This window comes from Gasterosteus aculeatus, chromosome 7 (assembly GCF_964276395.1).
Source record: "Gasterosteus aculeatus chromosome 7, fGasAcu3.hap1.1, whole genome shotgun sequence".
NCBI lineage: Eukaryota > Metazoa > Chordata > Actinopteri > Perciformes > Gasterosteidae > Gasterosteus > Gasterosteus aculeatus.
This window is the reverse complement of record NC_135694.1, coordinates 21,305,246-21,325,559: the sequence shown is the minus strand read 5'-3', so window position 1 is coordinate 21,325,559 and position 20,314 is coordinate 21,305,246. Positions and strand designations below refer to the sequence as shown.

The window sequence follows — 20,314 nt, the reverse complement described above, 5'->3', positions numbered from 1 at the left end:
ACAATTTATGTATTGATGAATAAAATGAATTACACACACAAATAAACCTCAAGGATGCAAAAAACTACGGATGATCTGAACCATGTGACATTAACTCATCTTGGGTCACAAAACAAAACGATCACGTCTGCCTAGTCGTACTCGTTTGGGTTTGTGGTCCAAGTGAAGGAGTGAGCGGTACCTGCAGGAAAAACAACCCGCTTCCAGCATCTTTGGACTAGAACACACACAGACACACAAAATAAAACGGGCATCATCGCTCACTGAGTTAAAAGATCATTCTACAATAGTTGTAATTACTTTTCTAATCATATTAAGTTCTAAGTTCTTAGTAAAGTAACTGGTATCATTGTTTTGGTTTGCGCTTCGTGGTTCGCCTCAAGCTCAGAACAGTTTTTGTTCACCAACATTTGATCTCTAGTAGTATTATGCAGATAGTAGCCAATGCAGATAGTTTGAGTTTAGTATGCCAGGCTCTGGGACACCTGCTGCCACCACAATACAACAAAGGGCAGTTCCATTTACTTTGTAGTGCTCAGCGTTAAAAGATTAGTTAATATAAAAAAAACACAATGTGACGTTCCAATCATCTAGAATAACCTACAGAACACAAAGGCTTTACAAGAACCATTTATTTTGTAGAAAGAAGTTCCAAAGAAAATATCTGGCCCCAAATACCCCAAACTATCAATAAGGCAAAAAAACACAGGTGAGATATTTTTGTGAACTCACAATTTAAATAAAAACAAAAACAGACTGGAACACAGTGACCTTCCTCTACTCGTAGAAACCAAGTGACTGAGATATTGTATAATACTCAAAAGGTCAAAGTAAATCGGATTACGCTTCTTCAGATGGTATCAATGACTATCCCCACAGAAACATTTGGAAATCTTGTAACATCCAGTTCCTTTTTTTCCAAACTACTGTATCGAGAACCCTGCGTTTAACGAAAAACGTTTTTCCCCCAGAATGACAATGCACATAAGAAACCCTCTCTGACATCACTCCAGTTCGTATGAGTGATTACATGAAATGTTCAGTGGCCAAATGTCTTCCATGTGTGGGCTTTGGATGTCCAGGGAGCGATCACTAATCTCTATTAATTATGTGTGAGCCATCAGACATGAGGATAAACAATTCTCCATCATGACCCTTGAACTAAGAATTAACAAACACTTAAGACTTAAATCAGCAAAAAGCACCTCCCTAATGATTATAACCGCTTCACTGGGCTGTAGGTTGCACAAACCAAGTTTAAAGCAAATCTGGGGAAACTGATAATACATCCAAATTCAGGTTACCAATAAAGTTTGAATAAACTGTAAATACAGATAGTATGTGCCTATAAATATATACAAAAAGTATAGACACTTTTAATTGGTGTTTTAGTTCAACGTTGGGCCCTCAGTCTTCTGAGCCAGTGCGTGTCGTCTCCTTTTGGGTTGTGTGTCCATTTCTGCGTGTCACAGGTCACTCCAGACCCAGGACGTAGTTGATGCCTTGAACAAATCCTATGATAACAGGCTGCCAGGCCACCAAGTACCGAAGCCAGTCTAAAAGTTGTCCGTACATGACATGTGGCCTCTCCCAACTAAAGCAAAATCAATTAAGGAAAAAACATATATATGTGCATATATATATATATATATATATATATATATATATATATATATAAATCCCAAAAAAAGTGATGGCACATAACCGTAAAAATCACTTTCAGTTTCTGGACATTATATCTGTTATAGAGCAACACGGTTGCCACAAAAAGGAACAGGAACTTAGTGTCTGACCTATACAATTTTCGTACCTCGTTCCAGACAGCCTTCAATGATTCTGCCGGTAAAATCCACTTAAAACTTGCCAGTAAAAATTCCCCAGTTACGAGAAAGAGGTCTCACCCCTTGAAACTCTGCATGACTCGAAGCTGGCTGGCTGTCATCTGTATAAATGACCAATTTAAAGTTATTCTCACTCTCCTCCCCCCTTTGTCCAGTCTATGAGTGCACATTACTATGCGATTATTAAATGACAACAACTCGGGAGTTGACAAACCCACAAAAACAAAGCAGCATAGAAACAAGATAAAAAAGGATACGGATTACTGAACATCCTCTTCAGGTCCACCTTCTCTTTGCAGTACGGGCACATCTGCTTCTTTCCGACGATACACCATCCTCTTATGCAAAACTCATGGAACCTGGATGTGGAGTTAAGGCTTCGCACTGTATTGTGTAGCATGAGTTCTAGAAGGTTCTGCTTATAGGGAGTGCATTAAACCGTTGGCCGCTCACACTGAGCAGGAATTGAAATATGAAAACGTAATAATATTGTAGCCACAGTACATGTTTGATCAACATTAATATGTAACAGAGAAAGAAAATCTTATAGTACTGATAATGTTATCTAGTATTGAAAACAGGCGTTTTACAAGGAGATATGTTACTTATTTGCTAAGTATACCTTCTCTGTATATCTTGTACTATTTGTTGCTTTCTGCAGTTTGGAAAAGTATTTTCACCTACGAAGCCTGATTAAGTGTGTGACAAATAATCAGAATCTGATTTGGAATTCAACTGCGAAAGAATTAGTTAAATCAAACGGTTGTGGTCACTCAACAATACAAATGTGTTTTTAATAGTAGTACAATGTCGGATTTGACAGTAACGGTTAATTTATGAGACGTAAAAACAAAATGACAGAAATATCAAATCTATTAATGTATGAATTAGCTGCCAATAATCTGCTGAATTATTTTATTAGCAGATTCTATCAGTCTGCTGATATGTGATTTGGGCTCTGTAATTATTACTAGCAGCAAGACACTGCTAAACTCAAAACTGTTGGCTGTTAATTCACAGTGGACAAACACTACCACAGGGAAGTAAAACACATTTAGATAACACACCATAATAACACATTCTGACATAAAAGGTCAAGTTAGATAAGTCTGCCAATTCCTCTTTGAGCAGCGAATTGAGTACACAATACAGTTCTAAACCTAGAACGCCTTTTACAGACGGGAAATACTCAACTTCTTTCACCGATAAAATAAGAAATATATCTAGATCTTACCGGGAAAGGATACACATGGTTGCAGGATAATCTGTACGTGTTCTCGATGATGCCCTCCTCACTGACATCGACGAGGATGGGCTGACCGCACACGGCACAGATATTGTCAGACAGGTGCTTGGTGGGCATTCCAGATGCACTGTAATACTACAACAACAACAAAAAGGGGGACGGTCTGAATTAAATTCGATCTTCCTGCAGTTGCCTCAAACGAGACACACGAGTGTCCTCATTCTGTCTGCGTACCCCAACAGTCGAAGCCATGAAGTCTGCACACATCTCTGCAAAGTCCCTCCCCAGGACGCCGTAGTACAGACCGTAGAACAGCAGTGACACGCCAAAGTCCATGGCGTCCTCCGGTTTTATCCTGGACAGAAGATGCACCTCATGAAAGGGCTGTCAACGAATATTCTATATTTATTATTATATATATGTGAAAATGAATATTCGAATGAAAAAACAAAACAAACTGTGGCGCGACTGTCTGCTTTGCGGACGGGCGTGCACGCCTGACGGTACTGACTATATTGCATGAATAAAATAGGCTACAACAGCTTCATGCACTGACGGGAGAGAGAGTGCGTGTGTGCGCTCGAGCGATCGGTGGTCTTCTCCATTAGTTCTTTTACTTATTTTTGTGTAGGTAATATGTTAAGAAATTTTTAACTTACCTATACAAGTAGTTTTGTCTCGTATTAATTTGTGCCGTTATTGACGTGTCTAATGCGCAACTAGATATTCAAATATATGTATTTTTTTTAAAGCCAATATTCGAACGTCATTTTTGAGCAATTTTGACAGCTCTACCCCATGAACAAATTCAGCCTCACGTGGTGTACGGCAACAACCACTTCTACTCATAAAACAGATTAGCCGTGTACAGTAAAAAATTACATTTTAGAAAGACAGCATTCACTTGGTTTGAATTCCAGTACGTTGATGTGAAACCTGTACAAACTGCCCTGCGATCATTCGAGCGCTTTAGTGAGAGCACTACTATATTAGGAGTTGTATTGTTTTACCACTTCCTGTATCAGCAGAAAACGTGTAGCGCTTAGGAAGAGAGAAACGCATCATTTGTTATTTGCTTGTTTCAAGGGAAGTTTCTGTGATAACTACGCGCACGTTTGCATGTCACTCAGATCGAAAACGTATTAGTGACGACGCGTTTAAACTCCTCGCACGAGGTTTGCTTCACATAGAAACGTAGATTATGTTGAAACACATACACCAGAGGTCAGCAAGGGATTCTGATAACTGATGGATGCGGCAGGAGCGCTGAGGATCAACAGGAACATTGGGAAAAAAAGAGGCAAAAACAAGCCCATATACTGGGACAACCTGAACTTCATACATCCTAAAACAACACGGGGGAAACTACGACTACCTTCAAAATGCTTTTGAAGTGTATGTGTTCCATGTTGAAAGTCAACATCCACCTAAATGTATGGAAATGGTTCATTTACAAACAACAGAAATAATATGCAACAAACACCACATACCTGAATATTAGGTTTATACCAAAAAGTGTAAACATGACAACAGTATAGCCAACTATTCCCGTGGCATAGCTGATCTTGTAGAGAAGGAGAAACCACTTGTACACCAGCCTACAGCCGCCAGAGGGAGGGAATATGTTACGGGTATGTCAGAGTAAGTCAGGGACACTTTCATCCACAGTAACAGAGAGGCACACCTCTACATTAACATCACTGCAGCATGTTGTACCTCGGCGTGGTGCAGGCTAGTGGCTTGCGAGTGGCACGGAATGAGATGTACGCTGTGATGACAGAGAAGATAAACCATGTGGTCAGGAACCTCCACCAGTGCAGTTTGGTTGTAAAGTAGAGAGGAACTACCCACATCTGGAACAGAGTCACCAGCTACAAGACAGCAGAACAAACGTGTTAGAGCAGCTATTCTTTTTCTTCGATCACACCACGGTGGGGGACAGTGGAGGGCGGGGGTGGGGGGGCTCTTCAGGGCACCATTGTGTGGCATGCAGTGTTACAGCCAAGTGGTTTGAATTCAATTTAGGCTCAAAACACAACACCAGTGTGCATGATTTCAATGAACAGTTACATTTGAATACCCCCCCCCCACGTTGGACAAAATTGTCTGGCCAATTAGTACGAGGTGGCTTTCCATTGGCTGCACTAAAGCAAAATGGATCAGTTTCAGAAACGTAAAAATAAGACGAGGTTGAGAACTCCTGTATTACAAGATGCACGTACATCAGGGAGAACAAGTTAGCTGCATCGGACATTGTCTTATCATAGAAACAAGGACACTACTGATAACACTTCATATTTGGATAATTTCAGACAGGAAGGAAAAGACTATATGTATCCTTAATTGAGAAAAGGGTATTGGCATCAATTTATAATATACACGTGTTTACTAGGGGTGTAACGATTCATTTACTGAATCGATTAATCGATTTATATTCCTGCGATCCAACTGAATTGATCTGTGCTCCGCAAATCGGCATTCCGGACGACATATATCGATTACAGACACCTCAGGCCTCGCCAGCACGAAACTCAACATCACAGTAACAATTGCCAAGTTTAGCTGTAAAGACATGCGACCGTACAACGTGGTTGAAAATCCGGGGTTCTGTGAATTGATCCAAACATTGTGTAATGATTGTGCAATGTTTACATTGAAAATGACACTTGATTCAAATTAAAAGGTTAATACATTTGCCATTAATTGTTGTTTGCTTGTTTATAATATCCATAATTAATTTAAACCTGATTTCCTTACAAGAAACAACAGGGATCTCAGAAACTTTGTCTGCACTGTCCAGTAAAGTTACTGAATCGATTTCAAGTCACTGAATCGAATTCAAGTCACTGAATCGAATCGTTCTAAATTAACCCAGATCGTCCATGAATCGAATTGGCAACCATGAATCGCGTTGTTAAAATTAATCGTTACACCCCTAGTGTTTACTCATCGAGAGAAAACTCCCCCTAATTATGGGTCTTCACACCACGGTACATCTAAACTCTAAATATATATCCAGATATCCAAACTTCAGAACAAAATCTCAAACAAATGGAGTCTTACATTGTATGACTTTGGATGTCTCTGTTTCCATTGCACAAGGACTAGCTGTGCAACAACAAGCGTGACGATGAGGATCAGCACCATCTCTGCGTGCATGGCCTCATGACCTTTGTGTTTGGCATGCATTCTTGCATGCTCCACCCTGTGGAAAAAGAAGAACAAACTCAGCTAATGTTATGGGTCTAGTTCTTATTTTAGACGGCCGTGTAGTTAAACGTGCACTGTACAGCTATGCACGTTGGTGTCTCCTACTGGGGGGAACATGTGGAATTCAATACTAATCTAAAGTTTATCCATCAGTTACATTTTTCTTTTACCAGAAACAATGTGTATTACCAAATGAAAATGTCTAATTGTTACTGTGCACCTTTTAGTGCAAATACTGAATTTTGTAGCAGAGATTAGGTTCTCTTCTCTTGGAGCGCATCTCAAAGAGAGAGTACGGATATTATGCTACAAAAATAAATTGAATTCTATATGAAAGGTGTAGCAAAGATACAAACCTCCACTTCTCTTCTGGTGAAAGTTTGGACACATCAAACTAAAGAAAGGAAAAGAGTCAAAATAACGACCATTACTTTGAGCCAACAGTGTTTACTCGCAGAACACACTATAAACCTGAAACCTTGAAAACGCAAAGCACAATCTAATAACACCAAACCATCATGTGCAGCATCACCTAGAAGCCAATGTCTTTTTTAAACCAATAATTTCACATTGCATACTACTTACACAGCCTATAAATAATTGAAATTTTGAGCAGCAATACGAAATAGGTGTGTGTCAAAGCAGAGTCTACACACCTATGAAATATTTGCCAATCCCAAGTGCCATTGTAATCAAAACTTGCTAAGTGCCTCCCAAGTTGTTGAGCTTGTTTACCTACTTCAACCTGACTGGAATTAACAGCAGATAAAAATAATGAATGCAATGTTCTCTTGTTAAAGCAACAAAAAAGGCACATAAATGTAGGCAGGCCATGGCTACATTAACAGGTATCCAGCTACAGGTTCAAAAACTAATATTCAAATCACACGTCCTGCTGATAAGGAGGATGTATTTTCCTGAAGGAGTAATAATTAAAATAACATTAAAAAAACAGCATTAGGAATAGATGCCTTCCAAACATGCAAACATGTGAGGATGTGAAATGCAATAGTGTCTCTTGTACACTGTGAACTCCTGCACCACTTCGACATGCAGGTTTGGTTTAAGAAGGGAAGTGGTTTGGTTTCCACCCTGATGACACTGATACATCTCTAGGCAGTCAGCAAAAAAAATGGCACCCTTTGACCTTTGAACCGGTCGGCCACATCAGCTTTATCCGTAGAGTTGGTTTCTGAACATTGCAGTGAAAATACGCGTGTGAATAAGGTTAAATAAATGTGACCTCTGTTTTCTAACGACAGCACCTGAGACACGTTGACCAGATTAATGCATCGAAGTTAAAATTAGCCGGCTAGCTTAAGACAGCTAACGTTAATGCTCTCTGGGCGTTTCTCGCCCGCTCCACTGTTTTGTCAAGCAAACCACAATCGGCAAAGTGGAATGGACATTTCTATCTAACAGAGCAAATGCCTCTGCTTTGTTTCAGGTCACTAAACAGTAGCTAGCTGCTTACGTGAGGCTAATCCCAGGAAGAACGTTAGTTAGCGCACATTGAGTCCCCAGTTGACAGCTGGAAAGCGGGTACTAAGAAACTGACGTTATATCGGTCAAAATACGCCGAAGTAGCCCAGTACTCCCACCTGGTGCGGTTCATCGTGATGCTGTAAGCCATGGTCGTGCTCTACACCATCAACCTCCACCTCGAACACCCCGGCCATCTTCGGAGTGCTGCTTTACCGTTCCGGGCCATTAGCATTAGCAACAAACCTAAGAGGATCGCATCCGGTTCTCTTTGGGTTTTGTTTCTTCAAAATAAAATTGCGAAATACTATGTTAACGCAACAGTCAAGTTCTAGCTTACTGTATGTGTTCGCCATTGTGTTTATTTCAGCTATAACTTATAATTCGTTTTTGATAGTCATAAAAAACATAAATACTTTCAAAAAAGGTTTTGGACGTTTAGACCAAGCTTTATAGGATTCATATATGTATTATGTATAGGTTAACAATTTAACCCCCAGATCTGTCCGGAAATTACGACATGAAGTGATGTGATCGGTAAACACGTGTCTACTCTGATCGGATGTCATTGGCTCTATCTTTGGCGCCCTCGGTTTAAGATTCAACTGTGTTAAATCGCGCTCAGTGAGCAAACCTTGTATTCCAATTCTATTCCTCGGTTGCTTTGTTTGTTTGGAAGCTCAGGACAGAACATTATCCACTTCTTTCTCAGGAAACCAGCTACTTTGCCAACATGCATGTCATTAAACGAGGTAAAGTAGCTTCACTTTCAAGTATTAGTTTACTAGGGAACCGTTTTTTTCAAATACTGTCGATTTAATGCATTGTTACGGTGCCTGGGAGGTCGAGTTCTTGGACATATCTCTAAATGTATTGAAGTTGCGATATAACGTTATGTAATGTTAATACTCCAAATAAGTTAGTCTTGTGCTTTATTCCGTCATGTTTAAAGGATGTTTTATGTTTCTTTGTGTGGCGTGTAGTCGTCCACACACCAAACAAAGACTTCATGAATGGGAATACAAAAGCTTAGTTTGCAAGTTTGTTGCCTGCCTTTATTTTAAATAATGTTTTGCTTAAATATTTTAATGGACTCAAACCCGTAACATAACTGATTACGTAACGTATCATTTTATTGCTGTCTAGCTTTTGATGTGTAACACACCGCTTTTTGTTCAACTTACCTCCTTCATGCATGTGTTAGTAGAGTGTTCTTATTTATAATCATATTTGGCATATCCGGTATTGGCTCAACACAATAGGGTTTTTGTTGTCATAATATCTAGATATACATGTGTTGAGCGTAGGCCTCATCTAAGATGATTGATCAGGATAAAAAAAAAAGAATATAAACCAGGGCACAGTGATTTCTTCATTGTTTACCACAATTTTATTCATAAACTCCTTAGAAATTGCTAGAAATGTTGAATAAAAATGGCCTTTTTTGTATTTCAGATGGACGCCATGAGGGAGTCACTTTTGATAAAATCACATCTCGCATTCAGAAGCTTTGCTACGGACTCAACTGTGACTTTGTGGACCCTGTGAGTATAAAGTTCAACGTTCAAAGTTTAAAAAAAAATTAAAAAAAATGAAGTAAACAAGTGACACTGTTGACGCCTGATGTTCTACCACCTGCAGGCCCAGATTACCATGAAGGTGATCCAGGGTCTGTACAGTGGAGTCACCACTGTGGAGCTGGACACTCTGGCAGCAGAGACCGCGGCCACGCTGACCACCAAACATCCCGACTACGCTCTCCTGGCAGCGCGTATAGCCGTTTCTAATCTCCATAAAGAAACCAAGAAAGTATTCAGTGGTAAGTTAAGTTTCCTCAGGAAATACTCTGCTCCATTGCAAGATACGTAATCTTTATGTATGTAATGTGTTATTATATAATATGATAATAGCACTACACATTAGTTGAGCCATCGCATGGTGCTGCACATGGTATGGAATTTGGTTCTTCTTGAAAAATCTTGGGCTGATTGGTTCTACGTTGTTAAAGTATTTAAATTATGGTTTCTGATATGGACTTTTCTCTCTCCTCCTCGCTTTTGTAGATGTGATGGAAGACCTCTACAACTATGTGAACCCCTTAAATAAAAAGCACTCCCCTATGATCTCCAAGGAGATGCATGATGTTGTACTGGAAAACAAGGGTGTAAGTCACCTTTACTTTTTTTTAATCTATTTAAATGACAGTAAGCATTTTTAACATAATTATATGCATTATGTTATGCAGCGCCTGAACTCAGCCATCATCTACGACAGAGACTTCTCCTACAACTTTTTTGGCTTTAAGGTAATTAATTTTTCATTTCTACATTCCATATCTCGAGCAGATTCTTACTAACAAGTCAACATTCCCCTTGTTACTGTAATAGACTCTTGAGCGGTCGTATTTGTTGAAGATTAACGGCAAAGGTAAGAGCTCCTACAGCTTCCCGAGAAGCAAGTTAATTTGTGCAAAGACTCAAATAAGATTGTGTATTTCATAAATGTTGGTGTATTTTTTTTGTAGTTGCCGAGAGGCCCCAGCACATGCTAATGAGAGTGGCGGTCGGGATTCATCAAGGAGACATCGACGCTGCCATTGAAACCTACAACCTCCTGTCAGAGAAGTGGTTCACTCATGCCTCACCTACTCTGTTCAATGCAGGCACCAACAAGCCACAGCTGTCGAGGTAACTTAAGCCATGTTGACCAAATCTCTGTTGAACCCCTCCTCCCTGCGTGATCTGATGTGTCTGTTTTTTCTCAGTTGTTTCTTGCTAGCCATGAAAGATGACAGCATCGAAGGTATTTACGACACCCTGAAACAGTGTGCCCTCATCTCCAAGACAGCTGGAGGTATTGGATTGGCTATTAGTTGCATCAGAGCAACGGGCAGCTATATCGCTGGGGTGAGTGAAATTCAAATCAAATCAAGCAGATATAGAACAGCTTTTTATTGTTTGTTTTTGCGTTACTTACAGTGATTATGTTTTTTCAGACAAATGGCAATTCCAATGGGCTGGTTCCTATGCTTCGGGTCTACAACAATACAGCACGTTACGTTGACCAGGGGGGCAACAAGGTAGACGTTTGTATTGCACACTGCGATGCAGCTGGGCGTCCTCAGGCACTCGTGGTTGTAAGTTTTATAAACCTGCTCTGTCTTTGCCCCTTCAGAGACCCGGGGCCTTTGCCGTGTACCTGGAGCCGTGGCACTCCGATGTGTTTGACTTCTTAGAGTTGAAGAAGAACACTGGTAAAGAGGAGCAGAGAGCCAGAGATCTGTTCTTTGCCATGTGGATCCCTGACCTGTTCATGAAACGAGTGGAGAGCAATCAGGTGAACAGCCGAGGGAACGAACTCGGTCACAGTCGGATTCCAGCGTGTTGTGTTCTTCTGTCATCTGTTGTAGGCTTTATTGTTAAAGGGGCATTTCTCTCCTGTAGGACTGGTCTCTAATGTGTCCCAGTGATTGTCCTGGGTTAAATGAATGCTGGGGAGAGGAGTTCGAGCAGCTTTACACTCGGTAAGACCGGCACAGCGAATCTCTGTTTTTAACAAACGGCTCACTTCTTACGGCTAACCAACCCTGTCCTGTGTGTCCGGTTTATCCTCCAGGTACGAGAAGGAGGGCAGGGCCAAGCGTGTGGTGAAGGCCCAGCAGGTGTGGTACGGCATCATTGAGTCGCAGACAGAAACTGGTACACCGTACATGCTCTACAAGGACGCCTGCAACAGGAAGAGCAACCAGCAGAATCTGGGCACCATAAAATCCAGCAATCTGTGCACAGAGATCGTAGAGTACACAAGCAAAGACGAGGTGAGTGGCGGGCGATGTTGCCATTTCTGCAATATTCATATTAGCCGTTACCTTGCTAATGCTTATTCATTTTGTTCTTTCTTCGACTCAGGTTGCGGTGTGTAATCTGGCATCTATTGCTCTCAACATGTATGTCACCTCAGAAAGGAGCTTTGACTTCAAAAAGCTTGCATCGGTCACCAAAGTCATTGTCAAGAACCTCAACAAGATTATTGACATCAACTATTACCCCGTGATTGAGGTACGCTCAGAATCAGACCATTTATTGCCAAAGTATTTATGTTGGACAATAATTTGTCACGGTGGGTGGTGCATCACACCACACAGAGATTGTATGTGAAAGTTCAAGTGTATTTAAATAGGAGTATGAAGGGACGTGCTCCGTTAACAAATGGCTCCTTTGTCGTGCTCTACAGGCCGAGAGGTCTAACAAGCGCCACAGGCCGATTGGAATCGGAGTGCAGGGTCTGGCCGATGCCTTCATCCTAATGCGTTTTCCCTTTGAAAGCCCGGAGGCCCAGTTGCTCAACATTCAGATCTTTGAGACCATTTACTACGCTGCCCTGGAGGCCAGCTGTGAGCTGGCAGCGGAGCTCGGCCCCTACGAAACCTACGCCGGGTCTCCCGTCAGCAAGGGAGTGAGTCCTTTTCATCTCCAACCCATCGTGGGATACGCTCAGGCAGTTTGGGCTCAGTTTCTAACTCGTTTTGTTTTCCCAGATCCTACAGTATGACATGTGGGATAAAACCCCGACCGATCTGTGTGACTGGGACGCATTGAAGGCGAAAATTGCCACGTAGGTCTTCCTTGTCAGTAGGTTTCCTCCACTGCATGCTGGGATTGTGGCTCATCCTGCGTTCCCCTGTGTGTGCTAAGGCATGGCGTGAGGAACAGTCTGCTCTTGGCCCCCATGCCCACAGCTTCCACCGCCCAGATCCTGGGAAACAATGAGTCCATTGAGGCCTACACCAGCAACATCTACACCCGCAGGGTGCTCTCGGGAGAGTTTCAGGTCAGCGCTTGGTTCTCTTCTTCACAGCGGTCCTTGTGTCCATATCGCGAAATGTTGATAAGTGTCTTTTTTTGCGGCACCGATAGATTGTGAATCCTCACCTGCTGAAGGACCTCACCGAAAGAGGACTGTGGAGTGAAGAAATGAAGAACCAGCTAATTGCTCAGAACGGGTCAATCCAGGTAAAGGATCCCCCAGGAACAGTGTTTCATATTTAATAAAACCCAGTGGCGTTACAATGTTCCATTCATAAAATAATGTATTTCCATTAGGGCTGCAACTACCGATTATTTTGATAATCGATTAATCGGTCAATTATTATTTTTTATTAATCGATTAATCAGATAAAAAAATGCATTAAAAAGCTTTAATTTCCACCGTTTATCCTAAAACAGAACTGCAAATTCACATTAAAAAATACTTACAGAAAGTACAGGTTGCTCCTTGAACATAATAATTTATAAAAAATAAAGAAAAATACAAATTAGAAACTAACAGGATTTGTTTTAAAGTCAGAACTTGTTCTCTACACTACACTCTGACGCACTCACACACTCCCATGTTCACTTGAAGCTTATTCATTAAATTATTGCCATCATTGTAGTGCAAGTTAAGCAAATGTATACACCACATCTAAGTAAGTGCTATGAGATGAATTAAAAATGGCATTTATAAAATAAATGCATTAGAGGCTTCTTAGTTAGCCACACTGGTTTAATGGACCATTTCAACATGCTGTATTGAGGAAAACTTGATATTGAGGGATTGTTTTAAATATTTACTAATAAATTAAATGAAGTTGGGTAATTTTCTCATAGACTTCAATCCGACTTCTTTTTGCAACCAGAGGTTGCCCCCTGCTGGCCATCAAAGAATCTAAAGGGCTACGGCACTTCCTCTGCTTAACTTTTCAGAACCAGAGCCACCTGCTGATCCCTTTATTCAATAACATTGCTCTAGATGTCACTATAATGTTTTGGGCCTCTGCTGTCCTCACTCCACAGGGTATTGAGGGGATCCCTGATGAGCTGAAGCGGCTGTATAAAACTGTGTGGGAAATCTCCCAGAAGACTGTCCTCAAGATGGCAGCAGATCGTGGTGCCTACATCGACCAGAGCCAGTCCCTAAATATCCATATTGCAGAGCCAAACTATGGCAAACTGACCAGCATGCACTTCTACGGTTGGCAGTTGGTAAGTTGGGACCAAGAGACTACGAACTCGATAGATGCTGTCAGAAACAACGCTCTAATGGCCGTCTTCTTTTCTCTGCAGGGCCTGAAAACTGGCATGTACTACCTGCGGACGAAGCCTGCCGCCAACCCCATCCAGTTCACTCTCAACAAAGAGAAGTTAAAGGAGTCGGCCAAGACCGATCAGGAGACCAAACAGAGCAACACTGCTGCCATGGTGTGTTCTTTAGCCAACAAAGAAGATTGCCTGATGTGTGGTTCCTAAGTGAAGTTTGGTTCCCACAGAAAAAGGCACTTCCCCTTATCCACCAGCTTCTCTATTACATGCATTACATATTCCATTTTACATACAGCACTGACTTTCATCGCACATTTTCAGGGATTTTCTCATGAATTTTTTTGTATCCATTTTTGTATAGAATTAACAGGCCACAAAGAAATAATATTTTCCTGTGGTATTTCTTTTTATCAATACAGTTTTATTGTAATGAGTTTTATTAATGGGAAATTAAACTGGTCATATGATGGTTATAACATATGTGGCATTACTTATGAGAATATGTGAAGGTAAGAACAGGACTTACTTCAATATTTTCTTTTATGAATATAATACGTATCTAGCATGCTTTGTTTTTTAAATGTTATATCATCTTTATTAGGACATGAGCAGGGAGAGGGTAAACCATGGATCCTCTTTCAGGATGCAGCTTCTGAGTTACATAAAGGGTTTTTCTGTAAAATTACATAAAGTGTGCTTTAATTATCGACGCCCTTCGGGACTCACAACACCGACAATTGAAAAATGTGACGGCGTCAATCCAGTAATCGTGCATCGAAAGGGCGGCTCACGGTGTTTTTTTCCATGGGAGGCCGGTCGGCCTTCGTCTTGGGACGGGTGCTGCTGCGGGTGAAGAATTAATGAACTGGTGTTTTCATGTCTGTGACCTCATGGGAGCAGAATGTGTGAAGCAAGCTGAAACCTGAACTGTGGCAGGTTGTTGGTCTGCCACTTCCTGAAAAGCAACACTAAAGCATCACTGGCTACCGTTTTCCTACACGCGATGTCCATTCTTTTGTTTGTTCGGATGTTTGTTTGTGTAAAGAAACCACAATGACCAAACATGGCCTTTTGCAATTAAATCTACATATAGTAAATGAGTGAGTGTAGCATAAAGAGCCAAAAGCCCAACTGGAAGAAATATATTTCCTTATGTATTTTGCTATTTCAACCCATTTAAGCTTAGCGTTTACAGGCCCTGTATATTGCGAAATATCCCGCGCTCATGTCTTCTCTGTGAATATGAAGCTACATCCAGCAGCTAATTAGGTTTAGCGTTATAACTTTTTACTCAATACATTCCTGTCTGACAAATTCCACCTACATGCACCTCTAAATGAAATGAAAGTGCAAGACTATACTCTGAAAAGGCGGAACTTTTACCTCTCATCACCCTTGCTAATCTCCGAAGCTATGGTGTCACTATCGCCCCGTCATCACTGAAGCCCGTGTCGTGGGAGCTGCTGCTGCCCGTTGGCGAGGGAATGGTTTTCTTGGCTGCGGGTGTTGCGTTGCTCTGGCTGACACCAGACTTCTTTGGTCCATCGGGTTCAAATGCGCCATCATTCCTCCATTCTGACCCCACTTTTTGTTCTCGCAGCTCTACGTCTTTGACCTTGTTCGCCACTTTCTTTACGTCCGTCTCTTCATTGTTGACTTTGTTGCCCTGAGCTTTTTGGGAGGTCGTCTCTGTGTGTTTGGGGAGTATCTCGCCCTCTCTTATTCCTTCTGCTGCATCCTCTTCTTTTTGCTTCTCCTCTGGATGATTAAAACTCTTCCCTGCCACCACTACCTCCTTTACTTCAGTTTTGTCTGCTTCCACCTGCTTTTTATTCTCACTTTCCTTCTCTTCTCCTGGTTCTATTTTAGCTCTGCCTTCCTCCATTTCCATCACATCCCGATCCGTTTCGTCCTTCGATCCCTCTGTCTCGACCCCTCCTCCTCTATGGTGCACTGTCACTTCAAGTGAGGTGTTTTTCTCATCTAGTTTGCTGTTAAAACCTACGAAATTGTTCTTGGCACCAACGATGTATTTTCCCAGAAAGGAGGAGCCGTCTTTTGTCAACGCGTCGCTTGCAGCGCGTCCGTCATCCATCAAAACCTGGTGGAGCACTTTCATGTCACTGTGCATTCTGGTGACCGTTTTGGTCAGCGAAGTGATCCGATTTCCGATATCTGAGGGAAGTGAATAATACAGTATGAAGGCTCTTTGGTGGCAAATGATGCACAGGAAATTCATGTTAGAACATTAAACATGTTGCAGTACCAAAGTTGGCTGACCCAGTACCAGACATCTAATGAGCAACGTTGGATTCATCAAAACTTAAAGGCAGTAATATTGAAGAGCTGTATTTGAAATGCTTCCATATGGCAGATTAATTCAGAATCACAAGATCTCGGTCCATAGTTACCAACGACACACACGTCTATGAACAAGGATTGACTCAAATAACTCAGCTTAAGTAGAAATTCTGAATCTTATTGGTTCCTAAATATCTCCTACCGCATTGTTCAAAACCAAATGCTAGAAAGTTTGATTCCAATTACATTTTAAAAGAGTTGAAAGATGGACAAGAAAAAAAGGAGGTGACTGTCCAGGTCAAAGTGATGGTTACCTTTTCTCTTTGTCTCCTCAAACTCCCTGCGTGCCGATTCAATGTAGCGTTGCACCAGAGCTCTGATCACCTGCTGGCGGTAAGGCAACTGGCTGCCTTCAGATACCTTATCATTGGTCTTGAAACACACATATGGCACATTTCAGTACGCGGCGTGTAGAACATTTTTTTTTTTACATCATAATAACTCCTGCTCCACTTACCATGGATGGCAGGTCTGGATATTTGTTTTCAGAATTCAAAGTGCAGCAGCAGCAGATTTGTCTGAAGATACACCTGGAACACAATTTATTTAAATGAATAAATATATATCAATACACAATGTGGTGTCTATTTATTCTAGAGCCCACCTTAATATGTAAAACACAGCTTTGGGGGAGGGGATGATATTAAAGGGCACAGGAATGGTGAGCCCTTCTCTGAAGTAACTAAGGTACAGCTTCGATCTGGCAAATTTCCACTCAACATCTGCATCGTCCTGAAACACACATGTTGAGATGTCATCTCCGTTCCAGGCTTTGGTTTCTGTTTACTTTTTTTTTTGCAGTAATGACAATACTTTTTTACCTCAATTTTCTGAAAGGAGTTGGTGATCATGGCAATAAGCATGTTGAGCAGGACAATGACGATGACGAGCGTGAAGATGCCGTACAGCACCCTTCCGACAAACTCCGCCAACGCAAACTGTGGCATGTCCACATAATCCTGGTTGGCCACGCCGAACATGGTCCAAAAGAGGAAGTGGAACGTCTCATTAAACCTGCAGCAGAGGACGGTGACACTGCAGTAAGACCCTTTTGTACACTTTACTGCATATCACTATTTTCATCAGATTCCATAGTCTCACCTGCCAAGATGTGGAGAGATGGCATAAGGAACATAGACATTGTTGAGGCCACAGAGGAAGGCCGTTCCAATGATCATCAGTATAAACATAAATCTAAAAAGAAAAATCATTTGCTTCAGTATGTGCTCATTCTCATTCATTCCAAGGTAATCGTGATACAGGCCAGATGAAAAGTGCTCCCACCTCATCATGTCGTCAATCATCTTCCCGATGGAGATCTGCAGGGTCCCCAGGGACTCGTGCGCTGGCAGGATGTACGCCAGCCGCGTGAAGCTCAACATGCTCGTCACGGCAAACAGCACCTCTGCGATCAGCTGCGGGTCCTCCTGACGCCAGTCCTTGCGCTCTGCGGGGGCGACGTTTACACAGTCAAACACGCCCGCATGGAGTACAGACGACTATTATGTTTGAGCCATCGCATCCTCTTCATACCGGTCTGAGTGAAGTAGGTGCACTCGTCTGCGCCGTCGAGGTCACGGCAGAGGAAGTAACCTTTGAGCATTATAAGCAAACGTAGCGCAAAAGACGCCAGGTACATGCTGAGCACCATCACATCCAGGCAGTTCCACCAGTCCAGGAAGTAGCACCGCAGCCCCTCGATCCACACTTCCTTACACTCGTACCAGAAGAATCCTGCATGGGACAGCAGGGTATAAACCTTTCTATTCGAACATTGTGAAGTCAGAAACGAGAGGGAACCCACCGACCACCCACACCATGTGGAAGGAGCTGTGCAGCATGTTCTGCTGCCGGGATGAAAAATTGCCCTGATGAATCTCCATTGCCATCGATTCTCCGAGTAACGTGATGAGAAACCACAGATAGGAGGCAGAGTGGAGGAGAAACTTGATCACAGGAGTCTTTATTACCTTCCCAAACTGGGGAAAATACAAAAGAGATGATATGTCAGAGCCACGGCCTGCTGTGCTCATCCTAGTTTCGTAATTGATCGTCTCTCACGTCACGTCTGGGACACTTTTACAGAAACACTTTTCTTTGATGTGACCTTTGACTTTGGTGCGATCCAGTAGACGAGGCAGAGGAAGGGCATTGTGAAGAAGATCCCCACGGATACAAGCAGCTTCCAGGCCGTCCTGCTGCCTCTCCAGCCTGCCAGGTTCCCACACCAGATAGATGACAGCACCTGCTGGCAGATTGGGTGGGCCACAAACTGCACGAAAACACACACACACATTTGAAGTTTATGTCCTCTGTTGGTCGGTGGTTGGTCGTCCTGCAACCAGACCTACCTGCTTCTGGTTGTAGTTGACGGCAAGACGCAGACGGGACAGGTTGGGGATTCCCTCCTCAAAGGCCTGCTCCTCTAAAGAGTCCTGGCTCTCGTCTCCGCAGCTGTTCAGGATGGTGGTCACCTCGCTCTGGTTGCGACACATGCCCAGCAACTCAACGGCAAACTCCTGGCAAAGCTCCTCCAGGCCCAGATACTGAGGCTGAAGGAGGAGAGACACCACGGGCGGGGTGAACGTGGAACAACACCGAACAGGGGGGCAGCGGGTGGGGGGGGGGGGGGGCGTGTGTTCAAATCTCACCACACCTTGAACTCCGGCTCTTTCTGCGAGAGCTTACGGAGCTCTCTGCTGAGGCTGAAAGCTCTGAGCATGGCGTCTTCAGAGGTGATGGAGAGGTAGGCGCGGCTGGCGATGCCACGGTAGGTGTTGATGCGAGACAAGGAGAACTTCAGAAGGTCGTACTGCCGGCCGTTGCGACACTCTAGACACGCACAGGATATCTTATGCGGCCACGGGATGATGTGACCCTTTTTGGTGAGCATGGTCACGATATCATACAGGTCTTTCTGGCAGGCTAACGTCAGAGGAGTCACACCGGGGGCAAACTGGGAGTTGTCAATGGAGTGGTCAAAGATGGCCTGGGAGAAGGAGCGCACGTCCATCTTGTTGCCTTTCTCCTGGTCCAGGCGGTCCAGCAGGCGCTTCACCACTCTGGGCTGGTTGGTGTCTACAGCAACGAGCAGGGCCTCGTGAATCTGCCGGAAGTCAAACTTGACCCCCTGCAGGAGGGCGTCCATGCAGCTCTCGTTGCCCAGGCGGATGGACAGGTTGAGAGCTTCCCTCCACTGGCGATCCTCGGACTCATCCAGCTGGCGGATGATGCCGTCGCCGGTCTTCAGCAGCCCACACAGCAGCTCTATTTTCCCCTCTTGAATGGCCCCGATGAGCTCCGGGGGAAAGCGCATCTTCCTGCTCATGATCTCGCGCCATTGTTCGGGCTGAGGGACAGGGGAGTCGAGAGCAGCATTAAGACAAATAATTATATGTGTAGTTAATAACAGATAATAGAGACAAAAGGCCAACAACCCATTAGATTGCATAACGGAAAATTAAAGCATCGAAAAAATTTTGTTCTGTGAAAAAATGAAAAAAGTACTGAGCTTACAGAAAAAAGAATGCGGGGCACATTCTGTGATTGCATGGCCGGTTGCATCTTAAATGATCAAGTAACAACTTTCATAAAATATAGAACTTTGTGATGGAATAAAAGTGTTAAAGATGAACCTCATAACATTTTTTTTTTCAAAAAAATCCACAATCTTGTCAAATCTACAAACCCTGTGCGAACAAGACTTTGCTTACCGTGAGGTTCTCCATTCCCGATAAGCAGCAGTGATTCTAAAGAAATCGCACAATCACATTCCCAGGAGACACAACAAATATCATTTGGCGGCGGTTTTGAGTGAAATCACTGGATCACACCAGCAGCTCCAATGAGAGGCAGAAGTGAGGATTATCACCTGCTACCGACTGACTGCACGGAATCAGGACCCACAAAGTCAACAACACACTTCCATCTCCCGGGGGGGGGGCGCAGGCCAATTAAAACGTAACCAGTTCAAAGTGTTTCATGCCTGGCTGCGCCCACACCGAACTGTCTCTGCGTTCAAACTCCAGCCTCTCCGTTGGAAACAGTGCCGCCGAAACAATTAAGGTAGCGGTTCCTGAACAGGCAGCAGCTGT

The 20,314-nt window shown here is 42.9% G+C and overlaps 3 protein-coding genes across 3 annotated transcripts; 1 reads left to right on the top strand and 2 right to left on the bottom strand.

The window, feature by feature from the left end:
* Nucleotides 1–617: 617 nt before the first annotated feature.
* On the bottom strand, nt 618–8,277 carry rnf121 (ring finger protein 121). Its single transcript, XM_040180391.2, has 9 exons — nt 7,899–8,277; nt 6,654–6,691; nt 6,151–6,292; nt 4,804–4,958; nt 4,578–4,685; nt 3,322–3,442; nt 3,089–3,222; nt 2,099–2,200; nt 618–1,594 (listed from the first exon to the last, which is right to left on the bottom strand). The coding sequence occupies exons 1-9, from the start codon at nt 7,974–7,976 to the stop codon at nt 1,474–1,476; spliced, it is 999 nt and encodes a 332-aa protein (XP_040036325.1). The 5' UTR covers nt 7,977–8,277; the 3' UTR covers nt 618–1,473.
* Nucleotides 8,278–8,345: 68 nt separating this feature from the next.
* On the top strand, nt 8,346–14,858 carry LOC120822018 (ribonucleoside-diphosphate reductase large subunit). Its single transcript, XM_040181276.2, has 19 exons — nt 8,346–8,531; nt 9,235–9,323; nt 9,421–9,598; nt 9,843–9,943; nt 10,025–10,084; nt 10,167–10,206; nt 10,304–10,466; nt 10,544–10,685; nt 10,775–10,858; nt 10,954–11,115; nt 11,223–11,302; nt 11,395–11,596; nt 11,688–11,837; nt 12,013–12,234; nt 12,317–12,393; nt 12,474–12,609; nt 12,696–12,791; nt 13,614–13,802; nt 13,884–14,858. The coding sequence occupies exons 1-19, from the start codon at nt 8,513–8,515 to the stop codon at nt 14,064–14,066; spliced, it is 2,373 nt and encodes a 790-aa protein (XP_040037210.2). The 5' UTR covers nt 8,346–8,512; the 3' UTR covers nt 14,067–14,858.
* Nucleotides 13,970–20,263, bottom strand: LOC120822016 (short transient receptor potential channel 2). The gene is made up of 13 exons (XM_040181274.2): nt 19,934–20,263; nt 18,877–19,569; nt 18,572–18,772; nt 18,328–18,492; nt 18,025–18,199; nt 17,754–17,954; nt 17,505–17,667; nt 17,322–17,414; nt 17,042–17,234; nt 16,825–16,952; nt 16,678–16,750; nt 16,475–16,592; nt 13,970–16,034 (listed from the first exon to the last, which is right to left on the bottom strand). The coding sequence occupies exons 1-13, from the start codon at nt 19,946–19,948 to the stop codon at nt 15,271–15,273; spliced, it is 2,982 nt and encodes a 993-aa protein (XP_040037208.2). The 5' UTR covers nt 19,949–20,263; the 3' UTR covers nt 13,970–15,270.
* Between the last annotated feature and the right edge of the window lie 51 nt (nt 20,264–20,314).